This window comes from Rhipicephalus sanguineus, chromosome 1, assembly GCF_013339695.2.
Source record: "Rhipicephalus sanguineus isolate Rsan-2018 chromosome 1, BIME_Rsan_1.4, whole genome shotgun sequence".
Lineage (NCBI taxonomy): Eukaryota > Metazoa > Arthropoda > Arachnida > Ixodida > Ixodidae > Rhipicephalus > Rhipicephalus sanguineus.
Genome location: NC_051176.1, coordinates 173,267,161 through 173,289,985, shown reverse-complemented (window position 1 = coordinate 173,289,985; position 22,825 = coordinate 173,267,161). Strand labels below are relative to the sequence as shown.

At 43.3% G+C, this 22,825-nt stretch overlaps 1 protein-coding gene across 4 annotated transcripts in view; it reads left to right on the top strand.

Annotated features, from left to right (window-relative positions):
- LOC119402474 (probable E3 ubiquitin-protein ligase HERC4) overlaps positions 1-22,825 on the top strand; it is a 203,116-nt gene that overhangs the window by 160,814 nt on the left and 19,477 nt on the right. For all 4 annotated transcript variants that reach the window (XM_037669632.2, XM_037669639.2, XM_037669628.2 and 1 more), the window contains 2 exons: positions 7,919-8,001; positions 13,366-13,474. In XM_037669632.2, the coding sequence (XP_037525560.1) occupies positions 7,919-8,001; positions 13,366-13,474 (192 nt within the window). The remainder of the gene's footprint in view (positions 1-7,918; positions 8,002-13,365; positions 13,475-22,825) is intronic.

Below are 22,825 nucleotides of genomic sequence, written 5' to 3'. Positions count from 1 at the left end.
AATGGGGAACGAACTTGGAGTAAAATCCCGCCAGACCAAGCAGGGAACGAAGTTCACTGATGTTTGAAGGCGCCGGAGCTTCTTTCATCGCTTGGATAGATGACGCTAGTGAAAAAGAGTCCTTTGCCGTTCACAACGTGTCCCAGAAACGTTAGTTCCGTGACGTCGAAAACGCACTTCTGGTTGAGTTTCAGGCCCGCTTTAGAAAGTCGTTGCAAAACGATGCGGAGATTTGAAAGATGATCTTCTCGAGAACGACCATATACGATAATGTCGTCGATGTAGAAAAGTACACCTTTGCACCCTTTCAATATGAGATGCATCATCTTTTGAAATGCTGACGGGGCTGAAGCCAAGCCGAAACATACTCTCTTAAAGCGAAAAAGCCCGTCGTGCGTGATGAAGGTAGTCAGATCACGACTCTCAGGATCGAGCTCTAGTTGATGGTAGGCAGACGCCAAGTCCAGCTTCGAGAATCGCTTGGCGCCAGCTAAGCTGTGCAGCAGCTCGTCAGTCTGTGGTAGTGGAAAGCTATCACCAATTATAGCTTTATTGGGCTCTCGCAGATCAACACACATTCATATAGAACCATCCTTCTTGCGAACAACCACTATAGGAGAGACCCACTGGGAGGCGTCAACGCGCTCAATTATGTCTTGGGCTTCAAGTTTCTGCAGTTCAGCCGACACTTGTTCACGAAGGGTAAACGGCAGCCGTCGTAGCTTGCTGGCAACGGGTGGAACGGAATCATGAACCTTAACCTTGTGTTTGAATCCTTTGGCAAGTCCGAGCTGTCTGTCAAAGAGGTGTTCGTACTCTGAATGTAGCTCAGCTGGCAAAGTAGGGGTGCTGGAGGCCAATGCAAGACACTGAAGCGATTTACCTTCAATATTCATCTGTAGTGCCGCAATGGCGTCTAAGCCCAGTACAGTGGTGCCTTCAGATACAACATACAGAAGAATGCAAGCAGTTCTGTCTTGGAACGCAGCTGAAGCGACAAAGCATCCTCGAACTCTTATCTTTGACTTGGAGTAGTCGAAAAGCTGCACTGAGGTAGGTTTCAAAGGGTAAGTGCTTGCAAAAAACTGATGATAGAGTTCTTCAGCCAGAATAGTGACAGAAGATCCCGTATCAACTAGAAACGAGATAGGGCGACCTTCCACAGCGACGGATGCGTAAATGCCATGCTTGCGTCCATTGACAACACAAACTGTTTTTCCGCTACTCTGGGAGCTAGCGTCGTCGTCGTCATGAACTTGTTGAACTTTAGCTGAATATCCAGACGACCTACACATAAAATCTAAGTGGCCAATCCTCTCACAGCGACGACATCTGCGCTTGCGGGCCTTACATGCAGGACTGTTTGCAAGATGATCAGTCGCTCCACAACGATAGCAAGCTCGAAGGTTCGTGGTACCTTGTACGGGATGCTCAGATGATTTGGCTTTGCACTTATTACAAGTTTTGCGTTCCTTTGGTTGTTCAGAAGACCGAGAAGAGCTTTGCGCTGTTTTAACGTGACGAACTGAAGCATCGTCACAAAATTCCTTAGCATGACTCACAGCTTCTTCGTACTGATTAGCAATTGTTATAGCTCGTGAGAGCGTCAGTGAGGAGCCCTCAAAAAGTAACCGCTCACGTAAATGATTATTCGTCGTTTTCGAGACAAGCTGATCACGTAGCATCTCATCAGCGAGGCTTCCAAAATTACAGTCGGCAATGAGGATTTGTAAAGCAGTGACGTATTCTTCCGCTGTCTCACCTTCATGCTGAGCACGGCGACTGAACCGTTGTCGAGCCACGATGACGTTGACTGAACGCTTGAAATGGTCCGAAAGCAGGGCGACTGCAGAGTCATATGCGTCATTCGTCGACCCGGCGTCACCTGTGCCCGAAGGACTAGTAGCGGGAGCAGAGCCAGACTGCAAGTCCGCTGGCTTCAGTGTAGAGAAGATCCGCTGCCCCTCCATACCAAGACATGTGAGCAGGATAGCTTTTCGGCGTTCGGCTGGAAGCTCTGAAGCTCCAGAAGCCACCATGTACGTCTGAAAGGCCTGCTTCCACTGGTCCCATGGTACAGCCGGATGACCAGGCGAAGGCAGGAAAGGCGGTGGCGGTTGCAATCCCGGAATGCTCATTGTGGTGATGCAGCAGAAATCACCAGGACTCTTGCTCTTGCATGGGTTGAAATCTCGTCGCCAATATGTTGTATTTAGAACAGAGAGAAACGATGCATCCGATGCCTGAACATCATCTTCTTTATTTCTCCAGGTGATATGGGTGGCCGCGGACAGGTTCCACCAGTGCCTAATCTGACATCTCCTAGGTAGTGACGACACAGCTATCCGCATTAAGAAAAAAAAATCGCAACGCTGCACATCGTCAGGGGCTGCTCTGTGCATGCGCTCGAGGCGGTGGCGTCGCATAGCACGCTCGAAGCCCCGGCAACTGCGAGGCGAGAGTGAGCGCTCGTTTGAGCGTGCCCATATCACGCCCATATCAAGCCTTTCTGAATTTTTCAAGCTTAAGTCTCGAATGTTGGAGCAGTCCTGAGCAAGTGCCCATTCTGCATCCGGTTATGTTTGCAAAAACTTCATTGAATTAGAAATTTTCGTTATATGCAGTTTCAGCATGAAAATTCAGAAAAGAAGCGCACAAATTAAACAAAGGGGAACTGAAAGCAGAGCTCACTCAAAGCATTTATTTAGTGGCAAAAAACTGCGTCATTTTTCTCTATTGCTTTGTCAGGGATGGCAATATACTGAACGTTCGTAGGACATCAATAGAGCGCTGCTCCGTTATCGTCTAGCTGTGGCTTCGAGATTGGCTACGGCAACAGGCCATCACATTGCAGGAGCTATTCGCGGAGGCCACGGTCTCGCGTTGCTGGAGCTATTTGTGGAGGCCACAGTCTCATGTTGCCGGAGCTATTCGCAGAGGTCACGGTCACGCGAACTTGCGGCGTGGCACAAGACGGCAAAGCGCGTGACGAGTCGAGCTCCGAAGAACCGTCATTGTCACTATGGCCGCGGACAGGTTCCACCAGTGCCTAATCTGACATCTCCTAGGTAGTGACGACACAGCTATCCGCATTAAGAAAAAAAAATCGCAAAGCTGCACGTCGTCAGGGGCTGCTCTATGCATGCGCATTGAAGCAACGCACACGGTGTCAAAAATGAAGAGCTAACTCCATATGCGGCGCGAACTCGAAGCGGAATGACACGAAGCAAGGATTTTTTTTTTTTGTCACCTGGTGTCACGTTAACGAAGTGCAGTTCAGATACTATTGCAACAATCTAAAAGTGGCGCGGCCAATGCAAAAGCCAATACATATTTATTTTTGAAGAAAGCCGTCGCGGTTAGCGTGGTGAAGTTTGAAGGCAGGGGGGGAAGGGCATGCCTGCAGTGACAAGAACACCAGCTCAAGGGCCGCAGGCCTACCTGCCCGCCTCGCGCACACCCGCACGCTCAAACGAGCGCTCACTCTCGCCTCGCAGTTGCCGGGGCTTCGAGCGTGCTATGCGACGCCACCGCCTCTAGCTCCGTTGTCGGCGGGGCAACCACAGACGATGCATGCGGCTCCTGCTCGTGCCAAAATGACAGAATTTGGGGCAAAATCCCTAGGTTGTCACTGGCGAAAATTGGTTATATCAAGGGTGTCTCCCACTGCCGCTTTGTTACATAGAGGTCGCAAACACATGTGCTTCTGTGGAGTAACAGCGGGGAATATAAAAACTTCGTAATATTGAGGAATTCGTTGTATGGAGGTTTGTTATAGGCAAGGTTACCTGTACAGAATAGTAGAAGCCTTGCAGGAGCTTTTTTGGTCACATATGGTGGCAGTGATGTCTATGTCATTAACCCTTAGCAATTAGATGTTTAATGTGGAAACATCAACAGAAAGGAGCGAAGTGCTTTGAATGTTTCTGTCGATAAAGACTGATAACATGTGAAAGAATATGCCTTGGAAGTCTGACTGGGTTTATAATCCACTGCGAAGGTCAGTGTAGTGTAGTTGTAATACATGTGTCAACAAAATCAATAATGGTCAGTACACTACCAAGTGCTCTTACTCATAATGTGAATCCCAAAGTACGTAATGTCAGCTGCATCCAAAGGGGAGCAGCACGCTTATATATTCACAAAACAATTACTCATGGTCATGCATATTGGTTTTCATGACATTTTTTGAAAATCATGGCTCAAATTATCATAAGAATGCCTAAAGTATGCAAAACAAACATGAAGTCAAGAGCATGGCAGACATGTGTCTGATCAGGATGATACGGGGTGATACGTGGTCAGGACACCTACCGGAGAAATGTAAAAGAGTCTTTGAATGATTCAGCTCCATCATGGGAGCCATATTCACCAGACTTTATTCAAAGCTACCATAAATCGAAGTTCAAACATAGCTATAGGTGTACTGTCATGTACCATTGTTCTCTAGGTACTGCCAATACAAAGTACACAGGAATTTCTGAAGCATTTGTCGGATCTGGGCGAAAATGCCATAGCATTTGACCAGAATTTCAGTTGATGGTCTAACATCATATTTACATGACAAGCAGTAAATAGGAAACAGGAAATTACTGTCTCATGCCTTTACCGTGTACTAAATTCAGAGAATTCTTCTCAAATTAGATGTCCGGTGCCATGATGGTATACAATGTTTTCGATTAGTTTGAACTGTAGGAGCTAGAATTATAATGACTTCACTGTGCCAGGCAAACACTCAAAAGTCTTGCACACCCTGAACTTGGGACTGTGACTGCAAAAGTTAACTTAAAAAAGAAAAACTATATTAAAAATTGCAATAACTTACTTTGTTTGGCTGCTTGAAACTTGAAATTTTCAACTCTAGATATGCCTTGCTAAAGTGAAACTTGCAGTACTTAAAATATCCTCCTTCATCCCCTCCTTTAACATGCTTCGATCTCACCATATTCTGCTTCAAACGAAGATTTCTCTGCTCTTCACATTCCTTCAAAAAGCTGTTCCAGTTGTTCCATCCTGGGATGGGTCACTTACCGCATTGGCAATAAAGAGTAATAATAACGTGATTCTGTATTTTCCAGTGTATAAGACGTGGCCCCTACTTTTTACGACCTTTGCAGGAAAAAAGTCCCCCTCCTCCTCGCCTGCAAGTGGGAGGGAGGACCTTCTCGTGAATTAAATTTTGTTCATCATCATCATCACACGACATGAGAGATAGATGGAGACTGGAAGCCGGTAGCTGCGACTTCTCAAACAGTAGTTGGTGTTGTTGATGATGGTGAAGTGGTGCATTTGTTTTTGTAACTGGTAGATCATGGGCGCTGGAACATTACAATGAAACATTGTGGTGCCCCTTTCTCATTTATTGCACCAGTTCTGTGGGTTTAAGGCTTTCTTTTTAAGAACAAACAATTAGAGCAGCAAAATAGTATGTGATGATGATGGCGTCTTTTATTGTGGCATTGACTTTCACAGCTGCTGTACTACAGCAAGCAGTGATGGAAGTGCTGCTCCAATTGCTCGAAACTGCTCCAAAAGAAAACTGCAGCACCATGCTGCTCCAAAGTGTAATATTTGTTTGTAACTGCTCCGAACCTGCTCCGAAAGGGCGTTGGGAAACTAAAAACAATGAACTTAAACCATGTGACCATCTAGCGAGCCTAAACAAAACCAAAAACGAGCAGTATATACTATCATCCTAGTATGCTAGTATGCAGCTTGCTTACTAGCTGCATACTAGCATATTGACAGTGCCAAAAGTACTGGCACTATACAGCGAAACCTCGGTGATACGAATCTCACGGAACCACCAAAAATATTCGTATCATCCGAAATTCGTATCACCAGAAAGCATGGCAAATTAGCATGCTACAAAAGAAAGCTGCAGTACATTTTCATTTATTGTTTTTCAGGGCCGCAGCAACGTCAGGAAGAACCCTGAATGATTGTCAGTTAAGCTTTAGATGTCTGCAATCATACCAGCACTCATAAATATACGGCCCGTACGTGCGTATTTAATTAATGAACCAGGTGCGTTGTGACCCGCGACAGCAGTAGCCTCTTCCAAATTTTAGTATGCTTTTCTGCATGACACCAGAGTACTGCAGCAAAAATAACAAAAAAAAAAACGTTTTGACGCGATGGATCAAAGCCACAAAACTGCAGAACCATGGTCCTGTGTTCTGGTTTTGTTATCGCGTAGGTGTTGGGGATGTTTTTTGGGAGATTTACGACCGTGCCCGCACAAGTGTGACCTCAACGGTCGCTTATGTTGACGTTGTGAGGCCTGACTCCTTCGCCAAGACCGTCCTCGCCTTCTTTTGGTCCTTGTCCACCTCTAGAAAAGTGTTTTTCTTACTACGTGATTCTGACGATTTGACGGTGCGGAGCGTATGCCCACGCTTGCGTTCTCGCGCTCGCACGTGCTTGGCGCATCTTCCGCGACAGCGCGGACAGCACCTCTTCGTACCTGGGCGGTAGCGTACGTTCGTATCAAACGTCGCTGGGTGAAAATCGGTTCGCAACAACCGTACTCCATTACGCTGCAGGCCAATGGGCCTTGGCCGGGACCAACGAAAAATTCGTATCACCCCAAAATTCGTATGAGCTGTGATCGTATCATCGAGGTTTCGCTGTACATGTCTGCTCTATATTTGTACCTGACAAGCAGACTATTTTGGTGAAATGTGTGTGAGATTAGTTCGATAACCTACTGATTACTAAATTCTGCTGTGACGACTTTGATGTGTGACTGATTACATTTACCATTTTATCAGCTTAGACCTCAATTATGCCACAATAACTGGCACATCAGGTGTATAGCTCATTTAGCTGTTTCCTTTTTAATTTCCAATGCTGGCTATTTTGGTGAAATATGAAAATAACATATTTCTTTGATCTCGTACGGATTATAAACTGCTGCTTTGGCAATAGTTACATGGGATTGTGGCTAATTTTATAATTTGATGCTTAGCTTTATTGCCTTTATTTAATTTCTGCCACAAGTGCTGGTATTTTAAATATATTTAGCTCATCTTACTTAGTGTTCAATCACCATACATCTGCTTAAATATGTGTTGGCAGCGATTTGCAGTGATTATTGTATGTGCAACATGTTTAATAGCAAATATTAATATTTATGAGATGCTTAAATGATGATTTAGACTCCAGAAGCCTTTAGGAATATTTTGTCATCTGCTCCAAAAACACCAATAGCGGCTCCAAACTAGCATTTTCTCTGCTCCAAAGACACTTAAGGCTGCTCCAAAGCACCATTTTTTCTGCTCCAGAATCTGCTTCAAAAAACAAAATGTTGCTTCCATCACCAGACAAGTAACTGACACCTGAATCCATGATCGCTCCATTGTTATAAGAAAATTAAATTTCTTTTTATGAATGCTGTCACACACAGTTTATTGTGCCCAAAAATAAAATGTGCATTCGTTGGTCATGCAAGTGCACATGACCTTTTTACATATATAAAGTTCACCGTTGTATAAGATGCTCCAGCAAAAATTTAGGAAGAAAGGCATGTGTTATAAACTGGAAAGTATGGTAAATGGATTGTTACGAGAACATGGCACCAGATTAACATTACTGTTCCTGCATCATCAGTTGTAGTTGAAGCTATATTTTCAGCTTGGCTTTATATCTGATAAGGTATACTGTTGTGTTATTGTAAGCTTGCAATTTTGTGCATAACACTTTTTGTCTATTTGCTTTACAGGCAAACTCTTATATTAAATGTATATAATGCAGTTCATAATTATGTAACGCACATACTGTTTTTAGGTTCAGTTCTTTTCCTCTTTAGCGTCTTATGAGCTTGATTTGCTATCTGCTTATCTTGTATTTTTTTGTTCTTGGTCGACAGATTTTTTTCTTGATGTCACAGTTCTTACTATTGTTTTTTTTTCTGTAGGTATCGGTAGAGCACTATGGCCACACACTTAGTCATGAGCTCAAGAAAGGTGGCAGCCATATTAAGGTCACGAAAGAAAATAGGTGAGTAAGCACTTTGGCACATGTCACACCTTATATCTTTGCACATGGTGCACCGCTTTGTATTAAACTTTCAGCTGCGCTATAAATTCTACTGTATCAGAGCAGTCTTTGAGATAAATGGTGGTCATATATGTACTATCATCATTTCTTAGCGAACAACACATTTTACATCAATACATTTTAGTGGTCCACTTTCCAAACACGAGCTCTCTGTGCGCTGCCGTAGTGCATGCTGGATTATCGTGAGATTGCGTTGGCACTCATTAGGCAAAGCACAAAGAGTAGGAGTAGCGGTGGTTGCTTCGTTCACATTTATTTTTAACCCACCATGGTGGCTTTGCAGCTGTGGCATTGCAATGCTAATCGCACAAGATTGTGGGATTAAGTTCTGGCTGCAGCAGCCACATTGCAGTGGGGATGATTGCAGAAGTTGCCATGTACCGCCACGACAGTGTGCCTTATGATCAGATAGCAGTTTTGCACATAAAACCCCACCCAGACTTTAGTGTTCCTGCTTTGTTTGTTTTTTTGTTTTCAGAGTAAACATTTCACTGTATTTTGGCTCTGAAGTACATATAAGCAGTAGAAAGTGTACATATAAGCAGTAGAAGGAAAAAATGCAAACATAGAACATTTTGGCCGATATTGTGGAGGCGTTTATGGTAGAAAAATTGCACTAATATTACTGAGATTCGAACACCTTACTCAAATCCTTTTGCTTAATATGTGCACCAATTTTGGAATTGAAACAAGAAATGGTGCTCTCATAAATAATTTTTTAAAAAATGTCACTGAGACAACATTCTGCGAAATTCGGAAGGCTCCACACCTGACCACTAAATTTTTTCTCTCCGAAATATTCTAGCAAGTTACTGTTTTCTACGGAAGAAATCAGCACGATTTTTTTCGATCACATTTGAGATGGTCGCCAAAATGGCTGGGACGTTTGGCATGCAATGACCCAAATGTTATGTTTACCTTATTATGTTTGATGATTCGTTATGTCCGGACAAACATACTGCCTCCATATTCACTACTGCTTGTTCAGTGATTCCACTCCTGCGCCAACTGCGCCAAAGTGCGCCAAATTGTACTTACTGCGCCACCCTGATAACATCGACGAAATTTGCGCCAAACTGCGCCAAAGTCTCGGGTTTGAAGGCGTCTATCACCGGCAATCGCACCGCCGGCGCGTCAGAACATGTGCAGCTCGATCTTGGGGCTGCCAATAAAGTTGCAATCATGGACCAAGAATTATTCCGCTGAATAAATAGCGCTCGCGCGTGCGTTCCGAGTAAGCCACGATGCCATGCACGTGCCGACGCAGCTTCTGTTCTGCAAGTCGGCTCGACAGCAAAACGCGCTCTCCGCAGAGGCTCGTGACGTCTAGGCCTATCGGTAGCGAGAAAGTGCGACGGCGATTCATCGGCGGACGTCGTCTGTTCCAGAAACGCTGCTGATAGCTCGTTTCAAGCGTCGCACGGCACGTAAGGGAAGCAATGTTCAGTAATAACTACATGAGTGCCGCTAAAATGTCTGTCACTTCTGTTTCCGGACATCGCGGAATGAAATCTGGGATCGCTCGCAGTAGATATATGGGACAATATTGAATTTTTCTTGCTTCGCGTTCATGGAAGAGCACGCGAACGGTGGAAACGCGTTGACACTTTTCCTCAGATATACTTTATCCATGGATCTTCATCCAGAACAGCTTTTTTGTAATTCCTTCCGCCAGCACGTCCGAGTTTGTATTCACTCTGCGGTAAATACCCCCTAAAAGGCCCTGCCGTTTCGAGCTCACGTGCTAGGGTTCCAATTCGAATTTTTTGCTTGCTTTTTTAAAAATGTCATCTCATTAGTAAAGTCATATCTCCTGGTCGGAGCAGCCGCAAATGCACAGCCGTCAGTAGCGGGCCCGTCGCTGACGGCCCACAGTGAAGCGGCTACGCCATGTTACACGTCCGCCCCTCGCTTTCGGGGGTCAATAGCTAACGGTTAAAAAAACTCAGTTTCGCTTAAGAGTGAAGCAATGAATGCGATACCAAAAAATTGTATTGTGAAATGAAGTAAGACTAGCAGCTAACTCTTTTGGATCCGATCTCGCGTAACTCAACAAAACGCTGGTTTAAGGGAATATGGCCCCTCCAGGAACCGAAGCGTTTCCTTGCTCTGAGTTCTCTAAACGCGAAGTAAGCGTTGAGAGCACAGCAAGTTTACGAGCCGTCTCCTGATGCCTCGAGATAGCGCGCGCGCAAGCGACTGCGCCCTTCGAACGATGCGCCCCCCCCCCCCTTCCGCTCCCCTGGCGTCCCTTCATGCTCCTTACGAAAGACGGGCGGGGCGTTTCCTCTCTGTTTGATGAGCAATCGACGGTAGGCCCGCACGCGGGAAGATGTTATCGCATGCGCTGTCCGTGCGGCGGGGACAGACGGCCGGCTAGTTTAATCTCCGCTTCATCCGCGTTCGTCGCCAGCGCTCGCGAGCTTTTACCCGCGGCTAGAATGCGCGTGGTGATGTTATTAATTTGGACTTTATACGGAAAATTACGGCCACGGCGACGGCAAAAATCCGCCGAGAGTGTCCATATAATTGCTATCGCAAGGGTCAATGTACGGGGCTGATTTTGCGCCCCCCCCCCTCTTAGGTGATTAAGGGGGGGGGCTGCCCCCCCCCCCTGTGCGCACGCCTATGCTCCTGGGATGATTTTTTCCATGAGATTTGCAATGAATCGAAATATTTCTAGCCTTCATAAGAGCCCCATAATAATACTGAGGTGCTTGAATGTTAATGCAATATGCTTCTGTATTGCACTCCAGGATGTAAAATTCGCTGCTCCAAAGTGCTCTCAGATGCAAAATTATCTGCTCCAAAGTATTCCAAGATGAAAATTTTGCTGCTCCAAAGTGCTCCAAAACGGAAATTTTGCTGCTCCAAAAATTGCTCCAAATCAGAAGTCCTCGGTAGCATCACTGCTTGTTGTAAACATAACATATTTACTCGCATAATGGTCGTGCTCACACATTTATTTACCTGTATGTTTGTGCAGGCTAGGCCCTAAAATTTGATGTTTCTTTCTGCGTAATGGCTGCATGCTGAAGCTGCTGTCACATCGTACTGTAGCAGTGATGGCAGTGAGTGCACCACATGTTCACAGCTTTGTGAAGTGGCCACCATGCACATGCCGTGCTTTGTGCTGTTTTTCATGAATTCAATATGCAGCCGTCTGCAGTTATAGGCCCCTTGCTCATCAGACCGATGGGCACGCTATTGCTACTTTATCTGGTCGATCTTGCGTAGCAAGCAAGCCAGGAAGTGTTGCCACCTTGTGAAAGCAGAGAGGCGGTGGTGCCTGGAATCCACAAATTATAGTTTTCAGAGAATGCTCAGTCATACGGTCGGTCAACCATCTCACGTTTGGCATGTCATTGTCTTCCTTCTAGTTGGATCTCCGGCATGTAGAGGTGTGCTAAAATCTAAAGACTTCATGCCCTACGCTGTGGTATGAACCCATCGTAGGTGACATCCTCAGTATACTTTCACACCTAAATGTTGGCCAGACCGTTAGTTTCTGCTGGGTCCCAAGTTATGTTCGGATCACCGTAAACGAAAAGTGGGCCAATTTAATGTTTGACGCTTATAGTCTTCTGTAATGGTGCAGCAACTGCGAATAATTTGCCTATTTTGTAGGCTTGTGCGAACATTTGAGCATTTCGAATATTTGAACAAATATTACAATATTCGAATTCGCTTCAACATGAATGTAAATTATTCTAAATTTCGATGTATTCCAAATGAACGAATAGACATATATAAACCACATGTAACCCCCTGTAAAGGTGGTTTCACTGCAGTGGAGGGGTGCTATACTGTGAATACACCTATACAGGGGAAATCTGCACTGCCGCTGATGGAAAGGGGGTTTTGTCATCCACTTTAATTAATTTCAGTTTATGTCAATTACTACACAACAATTAAAAACAACAAATCATGTCCACTAGGCTCTCCTTTGTTAACTGCCTGTTGGATTTGTCATGTGCTGGCGTCCCGACGCAGTGACGAGAACGAGGTCGGCGTAGTTGCGAGGAGGCGAGTGCGTGGGCCATCGAATAATTCAGTTGGTTTTGGTAACGCATATAGCAACATCCTTCTTCCTCTGCCTCTCCGCTACAGGTTCATTTGGTTGTGTCTAATATGGTATATAGCAACCTATTAGACCCCCATCTGTTGAAGCACCATCTCCTGGTGCTTCAGCAACCGTATCTGTATTTTAAAATTTCCTGCAATTTAAGTTTTTTTTTTCACCAGGTGAAATAAGAATTAAAACAACTTTTTGCTGAAGTAATGGCAGCATAGCTCAGTACTTGATGATGCCATTTTGGGTAGGCAGTAGACTTCCTAAATGGCTTGACACCTTAAATTACGTAATATGTGTCAATTTGCTTGGCTGGCTTTATGGTGCTAGCATCTGACACATTGTCACAAATGTTGTGCAGTAGTTTCTGCGGAAATCTGTGGCTGTTGCATCAAAACATTTGAGCAAGTATGCAAGTAATTTTCGTGCTTATGTAGAAGTTTGTACTGTGGGTGAACAAAATGGGGTGTGACAGTGCATGTGACAGCAGTGGCTAAGGGGCTTCAAAGTATAACTGGTTTGTCTGTTTCATTACATATTTAGCTTTATGTGTGGTGTTTGGTTGAACAGTGTTCAATTCTTATGTCTCACTTTTATTTAAAAGCTGGTGATAAAGTACTACATTGGATGCTGTATTCACAACTTCATTTCAACCAATAGTTGCAAAATATGTCAAAAACTCTAGTCGCTTCTCTTTGCGAGCTTACCTCAGTTTGCACAGTCGGGGTGTTTTTCTCATTTAAAGGTAACCGTAATGTTTCTTTCTTAAACTTTGTGAATATTTGTTTCAAATAAAATGTTGAGAAGTTCTAGAGCTGTTTTGAAAATGGTTGCCTAACTGTTCGAATAGTATTCGATTCGTGTTCGTACTCAATTTGGTGTCATCACTATTCAGTTCATATTTGATTCGGTTCTAGAATTCACTATTCGCACAACCCTAGGAAACAGTTGGACACGATGCTTTCAAATGTAATTCATAATTTATGTGAGCTTAGGCAGTTATGCAACTAACTTATTTGGATAGTTATGTTGTTTTAATTAGGCAATCAGTGCCAAAGAATCCCCCCTCACATTTTTTTTAATTAGCTTGGCCTGTATCATAATGGCCATTGCTTATGCCAGCCATGAGGGGCTTTTTTCCTTTCTTCATTTTTTTTCTCACTCTGGGAAACTACATCATTCACTACTGTACTTTGGAAGTCTCTTATAGGAAATTTTTTATGGTACTGCAGGCAGGAGTATGTGGATCTCTATGTCGACTTTGTCCTCAACACGTCAGTCAAACACTGCTTTGAGGCGTTTTCTCAAGGCTTCTACAAAGTCTGTAGCAGTAAAGTCCTGGTAAGTATAACCATTACTTAACAAGTTAAAGGGTGTCATTTACAAACAGCCGTTATGCTTTGCTTCAAGAGTTTGCACACGGCAACATTGTAATCTCCCGACCGTTTGAATACAAGTACCTAGGGGTTGTCTTTGCACACAACATGCAGTGATCTCCGCATATTGTCACTTGGTCATGATGGTGAAGAATATGAACTTCAAGCAGGTAAACATGAAACACTTTATTACTTCTGCCCAGAAAAAAAAAAAGTGACACACTCAGTGCAATGATAGTATCGAGCAAAATTGTTGGTCGTCGGTAATCTGATCGAACCTTGCAGTGTTATCGCTGGTGATAGCCTTAATTCGAGAAGAGACTCAACTACTCGTGGCGTTCTTGCAATCTTATCAGAACATTCTGTAATAATTGGGAGGCTTTCTATACATTCCAGTTTAGCCTGCGCCAAACTTTGGTAGCGTGTATAACAGTAACATAAAAATGAGCACATGTGGCAATATTGATCACAATACTACAGCAAAGAAAACAAAGTTGGGTTCGTAAGTTTAACTATATCCAAAATTCTGAAACGCACAAAATTTATGTTCTATAAAGCACTTATTCATGCTTTCTTGGAATACGTTTTTAAGTGTATTCAAAAGGACAGTGCTCATTTCTTTCTCTGTCTCTCTAATTTGTGCATGTGTGGATGGGTGGGGGGGGGTCAGTGAATCTGATGTCTCCTGTAAGGAACAATAACAAAGACCGAGTTCAGACCCTTTTAAAGTACACTTCATGCATCTTGAGCCCATATAGGCAGTGCAACATTCAGAAAGTTGAATTTACACAAGTTTAATTTGTCAACATTATGGTCAGGATTTTTTATGGAATTGCCATGTTGAAGCATAGATTATGGCATTCAGCTACTAAGTACAACGGAGCAGGTTCAATTCATGGTCAGGCTGGCTACATTTAGATAAGAGTTAAATGTACGTAGACTTAGATGTATGTTAATAAATCTCAGGGGGTCAACATTAATTCTTAGTCCCTTACCCTATACTGGGCATTATGGTCATGTCCCCTTCAGGCACGAATTATGATGCACTGTCTGCAAATGCATCAAATTCGCATGGCATGATTCCAAGGCACCCAGTATTACATTTCAGAAAGAAAATGAAGGAATGTGTTGTTTTGTGTGAGTTTCAGTAATTAATGTTAATTAGTGTGTAATTAAATATCTAATTATTCCCGAATCAGTCAGCTTCAATATTTGCATAAAAAGAACAAAATATTAGGCCCAAAATGCACGCACAGTTAGAAAAAAGAAATACTCTTGATGTTGGTCCTGGAATGCGGCACGTTGAATGAGCGTCGAACATGGTAGTGTCTCCAGGGTGATTTCACGAGAGATCGAACATGCCTGTCCGGTCGATATTTTTGTTTTGCCTGGGTTTTTTATATATTATGTGGGCACATTCAAAGTGCACGGAACTGAAAATTTTATTTCCAAGAAACGCTCCCAGCGCGCCAAAACAATATTTGAAGGTGGCGGCGCGGGCCTCCTGTTTTTGCTCACTGCAATGTTTTCCGATTTCATGGCTGAATTTAACACAAACTATAAACGATGTGTTGAAAAATTCCTTTGCTCCTTTTAATACGCATTACTGTGAATTACATCCACGCTTTTTTTATGCCGTCCTCAAAAGGAAGAAAATGTGAAAAAATGGCAAACACAGCCGAAATCAAAAAAGTGTGCTAAGTTTGAGGCGCCTTGGTGGCTTTTCTATTTCAAACAGAAACTTCAAAACGGTGTCAAATATAGAAAAGAGCCGTTGCAACATTTATACAGAAGATCACTTTCCTACAGGCAGCGAACAAAAAGAAAAAAAATAGTTAAAGAAGCAAGTTTTTTCAAAAAGTTCATTTTCAAAAAATAAAATAAAAAAACTCCGGTCTCAATTTTGACGACAATTTTTTATCGAAGAGCCCTTATGTCAGTGAACACACCGTTTTAATATCATATGTCCTCATTTGCTTTGTTTACGAGATATAACTGGCCAAAATGACCCTTGCTGTGTGTGCTCACTTCATTGCGACTGATGGTTGTTATCAGCTTGCATTGTGCGTAAATCTCAGTTTTAATTATTTCCCTGCAGTAAAACATTGCTCTGGTGGCTTTTCGTCAAGAAAAATGTATTCTCAAACTTTATTTGTGTCTAGTGTGCGCGGGGGTGTACTGCTGCTGCTCTCTAAAGGGCTGCTCTCTAAAGCAAAGTGATCCTCTGCAGCAATACGCAGCACAGTGCAGTTAAATGACCACTAGTTGTCCACTCGGGAAGCCTGCACGAATGTGTACACTGTGTTTCAAGTCATTTGAAGAAACACGTGGTGCGTGACGCGCCTCCGAAGTTGTGTCCAATCGTACACACCGCCGCTGAAGGTGATATTGTGGTTTGGCATGTAACACTCCAAAATTTACCATTTTATTAATCACGGTCCTCCGACTGGATTTCCTTTAATGTTCCCCTGTTACACACGAAGGGGCACATTTAATGTATGAAACTATTGCACTGGATTATTAGCTCACCTTGTTGTCTGTCTCTTTATGCTAATCTTGCACCTGTCAGTTAATTTTTCACCAGAAGTCATAAAGATTCAGCCTCAAGTCTCTTTTTGTTATCACAGTTCTTTCTTTTGTTGTCCAATTCTGGAACACTGGGCCCAGTTCACTTCATGAACTGCTACTGTTTGATTTTTTAGAGATATTGTTGGCCATTCTATAACATTACCATCCTACGTATCTTTTGTATTTGTATTGCTCTTGTACCCACTGCTGCAATAGCCCTGAGTATTGCTAGAGTGAAAATTAATAAATAGAGGGTGAAGACATGGAAGTAGACCTGTATGTAACAAATGCCATGTAATTGATGTAATTACCTACACAATCACATCAGTTACATTTACATTAATGTAATTACTTACTTAAATGACATATTTTTTATAATCAATTTTCAGTTTTTGGATATCATGAGTATTTGAAGGAAACTGTTAAAAAGTTTTTTTTTAACTCTTTTTCATTTCATCTTTTCCCTGAACACTACCTTGTGGATGGTGCATTGTAGACACTGTTGTTTTCGTGCCATAAAACTCAACATAACTAAACTGTTTCCGGTATTTGTGCAGTGTTAGTAAGATTTGGATGGAAAATAATGTCAAATAATGGAATATTTTTTTAGCAATTGTGCAGTAACATCGCCGTAAGTGTAAAGTCATTGTAATTGGCTATTTTTTCTTGTAATGTGTACAAGTCTAGCCAGAAAGAATGGCCAAAGGAATTTCATGTGTGTTTCAGGTACTGCCTATACAGCATAGTGCTGCAAATTGTAATGATAAAAAATTAGTATTTCAAAGAAGGGGTATGCCCTTAATGTTTGTGGAACTTGCTTAGAGTAAGAAATGTTAAACAGTATATTGCTTTGCTTAAAGGGGTCCTCAACACTTTTTCAAGTAAACGTCAAATCACCACACTCTAGGAGTTTATTGCCTTGTGAATCTCTTGCTGTAAAAATTTTTCATATCTGTCAAGTATAAGCGGAGTTTGCAGGGATTTGTTGCAAGCTGACAGCACCTTTTCTCTTCTTCCTTGCTGACGAGCATGCTGGAAGCTATACAGGGGTGGATGACAAGGGGCATGAAGCTACGTCAATGTGCTTTACGGCCTTGAGCATGTGCGTTATGGCCTTGGGCACCACCGGCATGTGGCAGTAATCCGTGGCAGCTGCAGTGACTATGTAGCACAAGAAAAGAGGAAAAAGAAGTGTTGTAAGTGTGTCCAGCACGCGACCGATAATTATTTACAGTCTGTTTATTAGAGGCCCCGCCACGGTGGTTTAGTGGTTATGGCGCTCGACTGCTGACCCGAAGGTCACGGGATCGAATCCCGGCTGCGGCAGCTGCATTTGCGATGGAGGCGGAAATTTTTGAGGCCCGTGTACTTAGATTTAGGTGCACGTTAAAGAACCCCAGGTGGTCGAAATTTCCGGAGCCCTCCACTACGGCGTCTCTTATAATCATATCGTGGTTTTGGGATGTTAAACCCCAGTTATTATTATTATTAATATGTTTATTAGCAACCTGTCTCAGTTTTGATTTGGGAGAGCTCTGAGAACAATAAGCCGCCGGATGTAACTATCGCCATCTAGTGTGTGCACACAGAACTGTGACGTACTTCCGCTTTGCCTGATTCGTCTGCTCACATTCTTTTGCCTGGCGCACGTGCTGCTCAATGCCCTCACTGTCGTTGTGTGGTGGCAACAACGCTCTTGAGGCTTCCGCACTTTCCACATGTTTGCCATGGGCACGGACTTGCAAGAAGCCGCTGAATAGCAGTCAGCAGGCGCAAGCGCGGCAAAAGGGCAATGGCGACTATGACGTTGCCACTGCTAGCTGCGGCAGCTCGGAGCTCGGCTTCAGTGGTGACATTGCGGAAGGTCGATTCCACGAAAGATCAAAAAACGGTGTACACTTGATGTTTCCGATTTTCCTGATAATTTTGTATGTTGTGCACATATGACTGCACAGCACGAAATCGCAGTTCGCTTTCAAATAAAAATTTTTTCAACACAGGAAAATTCTGCAAGCGTCGCCGGTTGACGACGACCATTTTACGAAGAGTGCGTTTTCGTAAATTCGCAACCATGCTGGTAGCTACTGAAGCTATATATTACACATATCTTTCTTTTTAGCGGAAGTAGAAGTAAAGAGGAAATAGGTCTTATCATTTCATGGAATTCTGAGCAACTTGTGTATTTTTAAAAATTCACAAAAAATGCTGAGTTTTTGAAAAGCAGTCAAATTTGGGACGCTGTGGCTACTTCTGTGAACATCTTAGCTTGTTCATATTTGCAGTATGAATAGGCCTTTATGTGAATAATGAACCTCTGCATTTGTATTTCTCTAATAATTTTGAAAGTAGTAAATTTTCATGCTCGAAACACCAAAAAGACAAAAGTGCTCCTCTATTAAAAATCTATAATAAAATAACCCCTATCTCAATTTTGTTCAAAGTCCTCCAAAATGTTCTCAAAGGACTGCAGAATGATATTATGAAAAAACATGTTGCATCATTTCTATTAGAACAAAAGCAGAAAATGTCAAACATTGTGTTTCCAGAGCGTGGTGGCTACTGCGTAAAGTACATATCTAGTAAAAAGAAAATACAGTAACACGTCTTTTTTCTTCTCTGAGCTTCGCTAAACAACAGTAATGATCTATTGTCGGAAAGTGGGAACTGTTTTGTAAAGAAAAAGATCGTTCCAATTAAATGCATTTGAGTGGTTTGCGACTTCACGCCAGTGTTAGACATCCCTCAGTCCACAGTAGGCACTTTCAGTTGTAGCCTCCTTTTCTTTCATCTATTTCAGTTGAGTATAATTCATATCTTGCATGCTAAAGAACGCATTCCCTCCGTGCGTCTCTTATGATGAATGGAGAGATTGGTATAGACCAGAGCACAGCGAATTTCATGCGCATCGCCATATTTGCATCGAGCGTCGCGCCATCTATCGCACACGCGAGGAAACAATGTGCGCGGGCTGCCACGCTAGCAGACGCTGCACAGAGCAAACGTGGAACTCTCGAAACTCAGCCCGTCGGAGAGAGTGTTTCGCGTCTTTTCTAGCCTGGACATTTTCGTTGTTTTTATTCGAATACCAAGAACACCTTGCTCATGCAAGTCCACAATGTATACAGTACGTGCTGAGCAGGCTGCCTAACCAACCTCGTCAGCTGCGTATACGCTGTTACATTTGTAAAAAAACGTCCTCGCTGTAGTACGCGTGAATCGTAATTGCAGTGCAGCTCGCGAAAGAGTGAAGCGATGTCTGGTTGCCCCTTATTACAAGTTGTGCACAATGCTCTGAGAAAGCTCATCATTTCATGATGCAACGCGTAATAATTAGAGTACGCTTTACGGGTAGTTTCGCGGAACGTAATTTTTGTTTCACGTGCGCTCTTACAATAATGCGTGTTGCTCACAAAAGCGTGCTATCAGGGAGTATCACCTGCAGTATCGTTCATCGATCCCTTTTGAAAGCTATCTGCGCGATTTTAATCTTGTAACGATGATGCTTCACAAGCGAAACTGTGCTATTAAGCCGATATTGAAATGGGCGGAATCCAGTTGTCTATTATAAATGTGTGCTGTGTAATTATGCTAAAAATTTAGCTGCTCGAGCTAGCGCTACGCCTGCGACGTAAGGGACACTGGCGCGAGTACTGTTTACTTACGTACCAATATATGTATTACATGTGCAGATGCCTCGCATCCAGATAAATTTGGGGACATCAAACACTAAAATGAAAGCACGAGATTCTGGCCAGCTGTTGAGGAACACCGTACCATTTATTACCTTTTGAAGACGAGATCTTGAAGGCGTGAATGCCATCAAAAGCACTATAAAGCATAATAGTACTAAGAAAGTGGCAAAGCATCCTGATTGCTTGTGCTTGAAAGCACTACCTTGCACTACATTTTCGTCAAAGGAAGGTATGAAGTGCACCCCCACACAAAGCTCGCGCTTGCTTTCAACCCAGCTGCGTGTCACGCATATTAGGTTCGTAAAATGAAATAGGCGGGCATCACACTGCAGAATACATGCAGCTAGTGTACTTACTCGCGCATTTTCACTCGGCTCCTAGTTTTTCTGCTCGAATTGCAGTTATCCACTCGAGGCGAAGCTGAAAACACCGCACCGGCACTATTCCCGTGGCGCGTCGTGATCGTCGCAGACAACACTAGGTAATATCCTCCTGTTGCGCTGCTTGTTTTGGCATCCAAAGACGACGTAGTAGTGCCCAGACGAGCTCTTATACGCTAAAGCTGCGTGAACGGGTACTTTTTCGCACTTTAAAGCCTCAGAACTGCAGCTTGCCCTGTTTACTTGGTGCAACTCGCTCGCGCCATGGCAGCCCGGTCAGCCCGGCGTCTGGGTGCGAGAGTATCCGCTCGGCTCGCCAGCAGCCTGGGTGCGAGACAGGCGTGCTCTGGTGTATAAAAGGCAAGGTCTCTTCATGAATGGAAATGAATTTCTGGAGAGCGGTCGCCAAGAGGTTTGGTTTTTGTTGGCCCAAATGTGTACGTTGTCAAACCTTATGTGATCAATGCAGAGTTTAAAAAGAATCGATTACGTGAATATTGGTGGCAGCCATTTTGACCACGGACAAAACACGTTTTGTTTGCATTGCATCTGATTTGCTTTGTATGTCCTTGTATCTCTTGAAGCAGCGCTGGCAGATCTTGTCTGCCTCTTGAATTTAGCGTGCATCCTACTTCATGACTCTCCGCAAAAGAGACTCAATCCTATATCTTCTACACAACGAAAATTCCGCTGCAGCGGAATTTTCTTTTTGTGCACCATGAGGTAGTCCGTACAAAAAACTCGGTCATGGCTATAACGCCTACCCATAGCCACCTTCAGAGCGTAGGGCAGTGACCGCACCAAAGTGAAGCACAATTTGGATGCTTAACTTCTATCTCAGGTGGTGTTTGGCTGACTGGCACAGCCGTGCTCGTTGCTGTCGTCTGCTCAGGCGGGCGTCTATCGCGGCGCCCTTTGCACCTGTCCGCCTAACGCACACTAATCCGTTTACACGAAGGTGTGGAGCGTGGGCCACTCGATCCGCCACATGATCCGCACGGTGCGGATCCAGAGACCGGGTGGGAGAGCGACGAGCGGTGAAAAATGTATCGTGTAACCAACGCAATCGACACCCCAGCATTTTCTCGTGCAGAGCGACAAAGCCTGGCAAACCATGTGTGGCTGCTGTGCTTGGGTTGCACTGCGGTACTCGCCGTTCACCACTGTCGCCATTTGCGATTTCTCACATTCTTACAATGCATGATCAACTCAGCTACACAAATTTCGCGTTAAGCTTCATTGCTTTTATATAAGCGCACTTAATCAAAAAAAAAATTATCCAGAGGAATGAAAATGTCCGTGCTGCCCGTCGACGAGGAATATAAGTGGTGTCGCAAATGCATTTAATTGGAACGATCTTTTTCTTTACAAAACAGTTCCCACTTTCCGACAATAGATCATTACTGTTGTTTAGCGAAGCTCAGAGAAGAAAAAAGACGTGTTACTGTACTTTCTTGTTACTAGAGGTGTCCTTTATGCAGTAGCCACCACGCTCTGGAAACACAATGTTTGACATTTTCTGCTTTTGTTCTAATAAAAATGATGCAACATGTTTTTTCATATCATTCTGCAGTCCTTTGAGAACATTTTGGGGGACTTTGAACAAAATTGAGATTAGGTTTTTTTTATTATAGATTTTTGAATCGAGGAGCACTTTTCTCTTTTTGGTGTTTCGAGCATGAAAATTTACTACTTTGAAAATTATTAGAAAAATACAAATGCAGAGGTTCATTATTCACATAAAGGCCTATTCATACTGCAAATATGAACAAGCTAAGATGTTCACAGAAGTAGCCACAGCGTCCCAAATTTGACTGATTTTCAAAAACGCAGCGTTTTTCGTGAATTTTTAAAAATACATAATTTGCTCAGAATTCCATGAAATGATAAGAGCTATTTTCTCTTTACCTCTACTTCCGCTAAAAAGAAAGATAATTGTAATATATAGCTTCAGTAGCTGCCAGCATGGTTCCGAATTTACGAAAAGGCACTGTTAGTAAAATCGTCGTCGTCAACCGGCGACACTTGTCGAATTTTCCTGTGTTAAAAAAAAAATTTTATTTGAGAACGAACTGCGATTTCGTGCTGTGCAGTCATATGTGCACAACATACAAAATTATCAGGAAAATTGGAAACATCAAGTATACACCTTTTCTTGATCTTTCGTGGAATCGACCGGAAGTTGAGGTCACCTTCAGGTCACCTTCAGGGTATCTTAGATGATGTCAATGTCGAGAGGTGCGGCGTATAACGCTGGATTGCACGTGCGAATATCAAAATTCGTATAAATTACTTTCCAAGGTATATTTGCTGTTGACATTTAGTAAATTATATACGAATGTTCACGGGAATCGATCCCACAGGCTTTTCTCAGCCACAAAATTTTGTGTCAGTACCCCTTTAAAGGGCCCCTGACAGCAAAATTTTTGTTGGTGACTTTTTTACTGTAATTTGTAGCTTTGTGTCTGGTAATCCCTAAGTTAAATCGTAAATGCTCTAGCGTATCGTATAACTAATTCTAGCGTAGTTAATTGTGACCATTTTAGCGTCACTTCAAAACGCCCGCTTAAAAACCACAAGAAACTAGCGCCCCATGCGGGGGAGCGTCAGAGACCACGTGCACTCAAGCTGTCTGTGGTGACGTTGAAAGCGCGGTTTTCAAATCGGGGCCCCGCG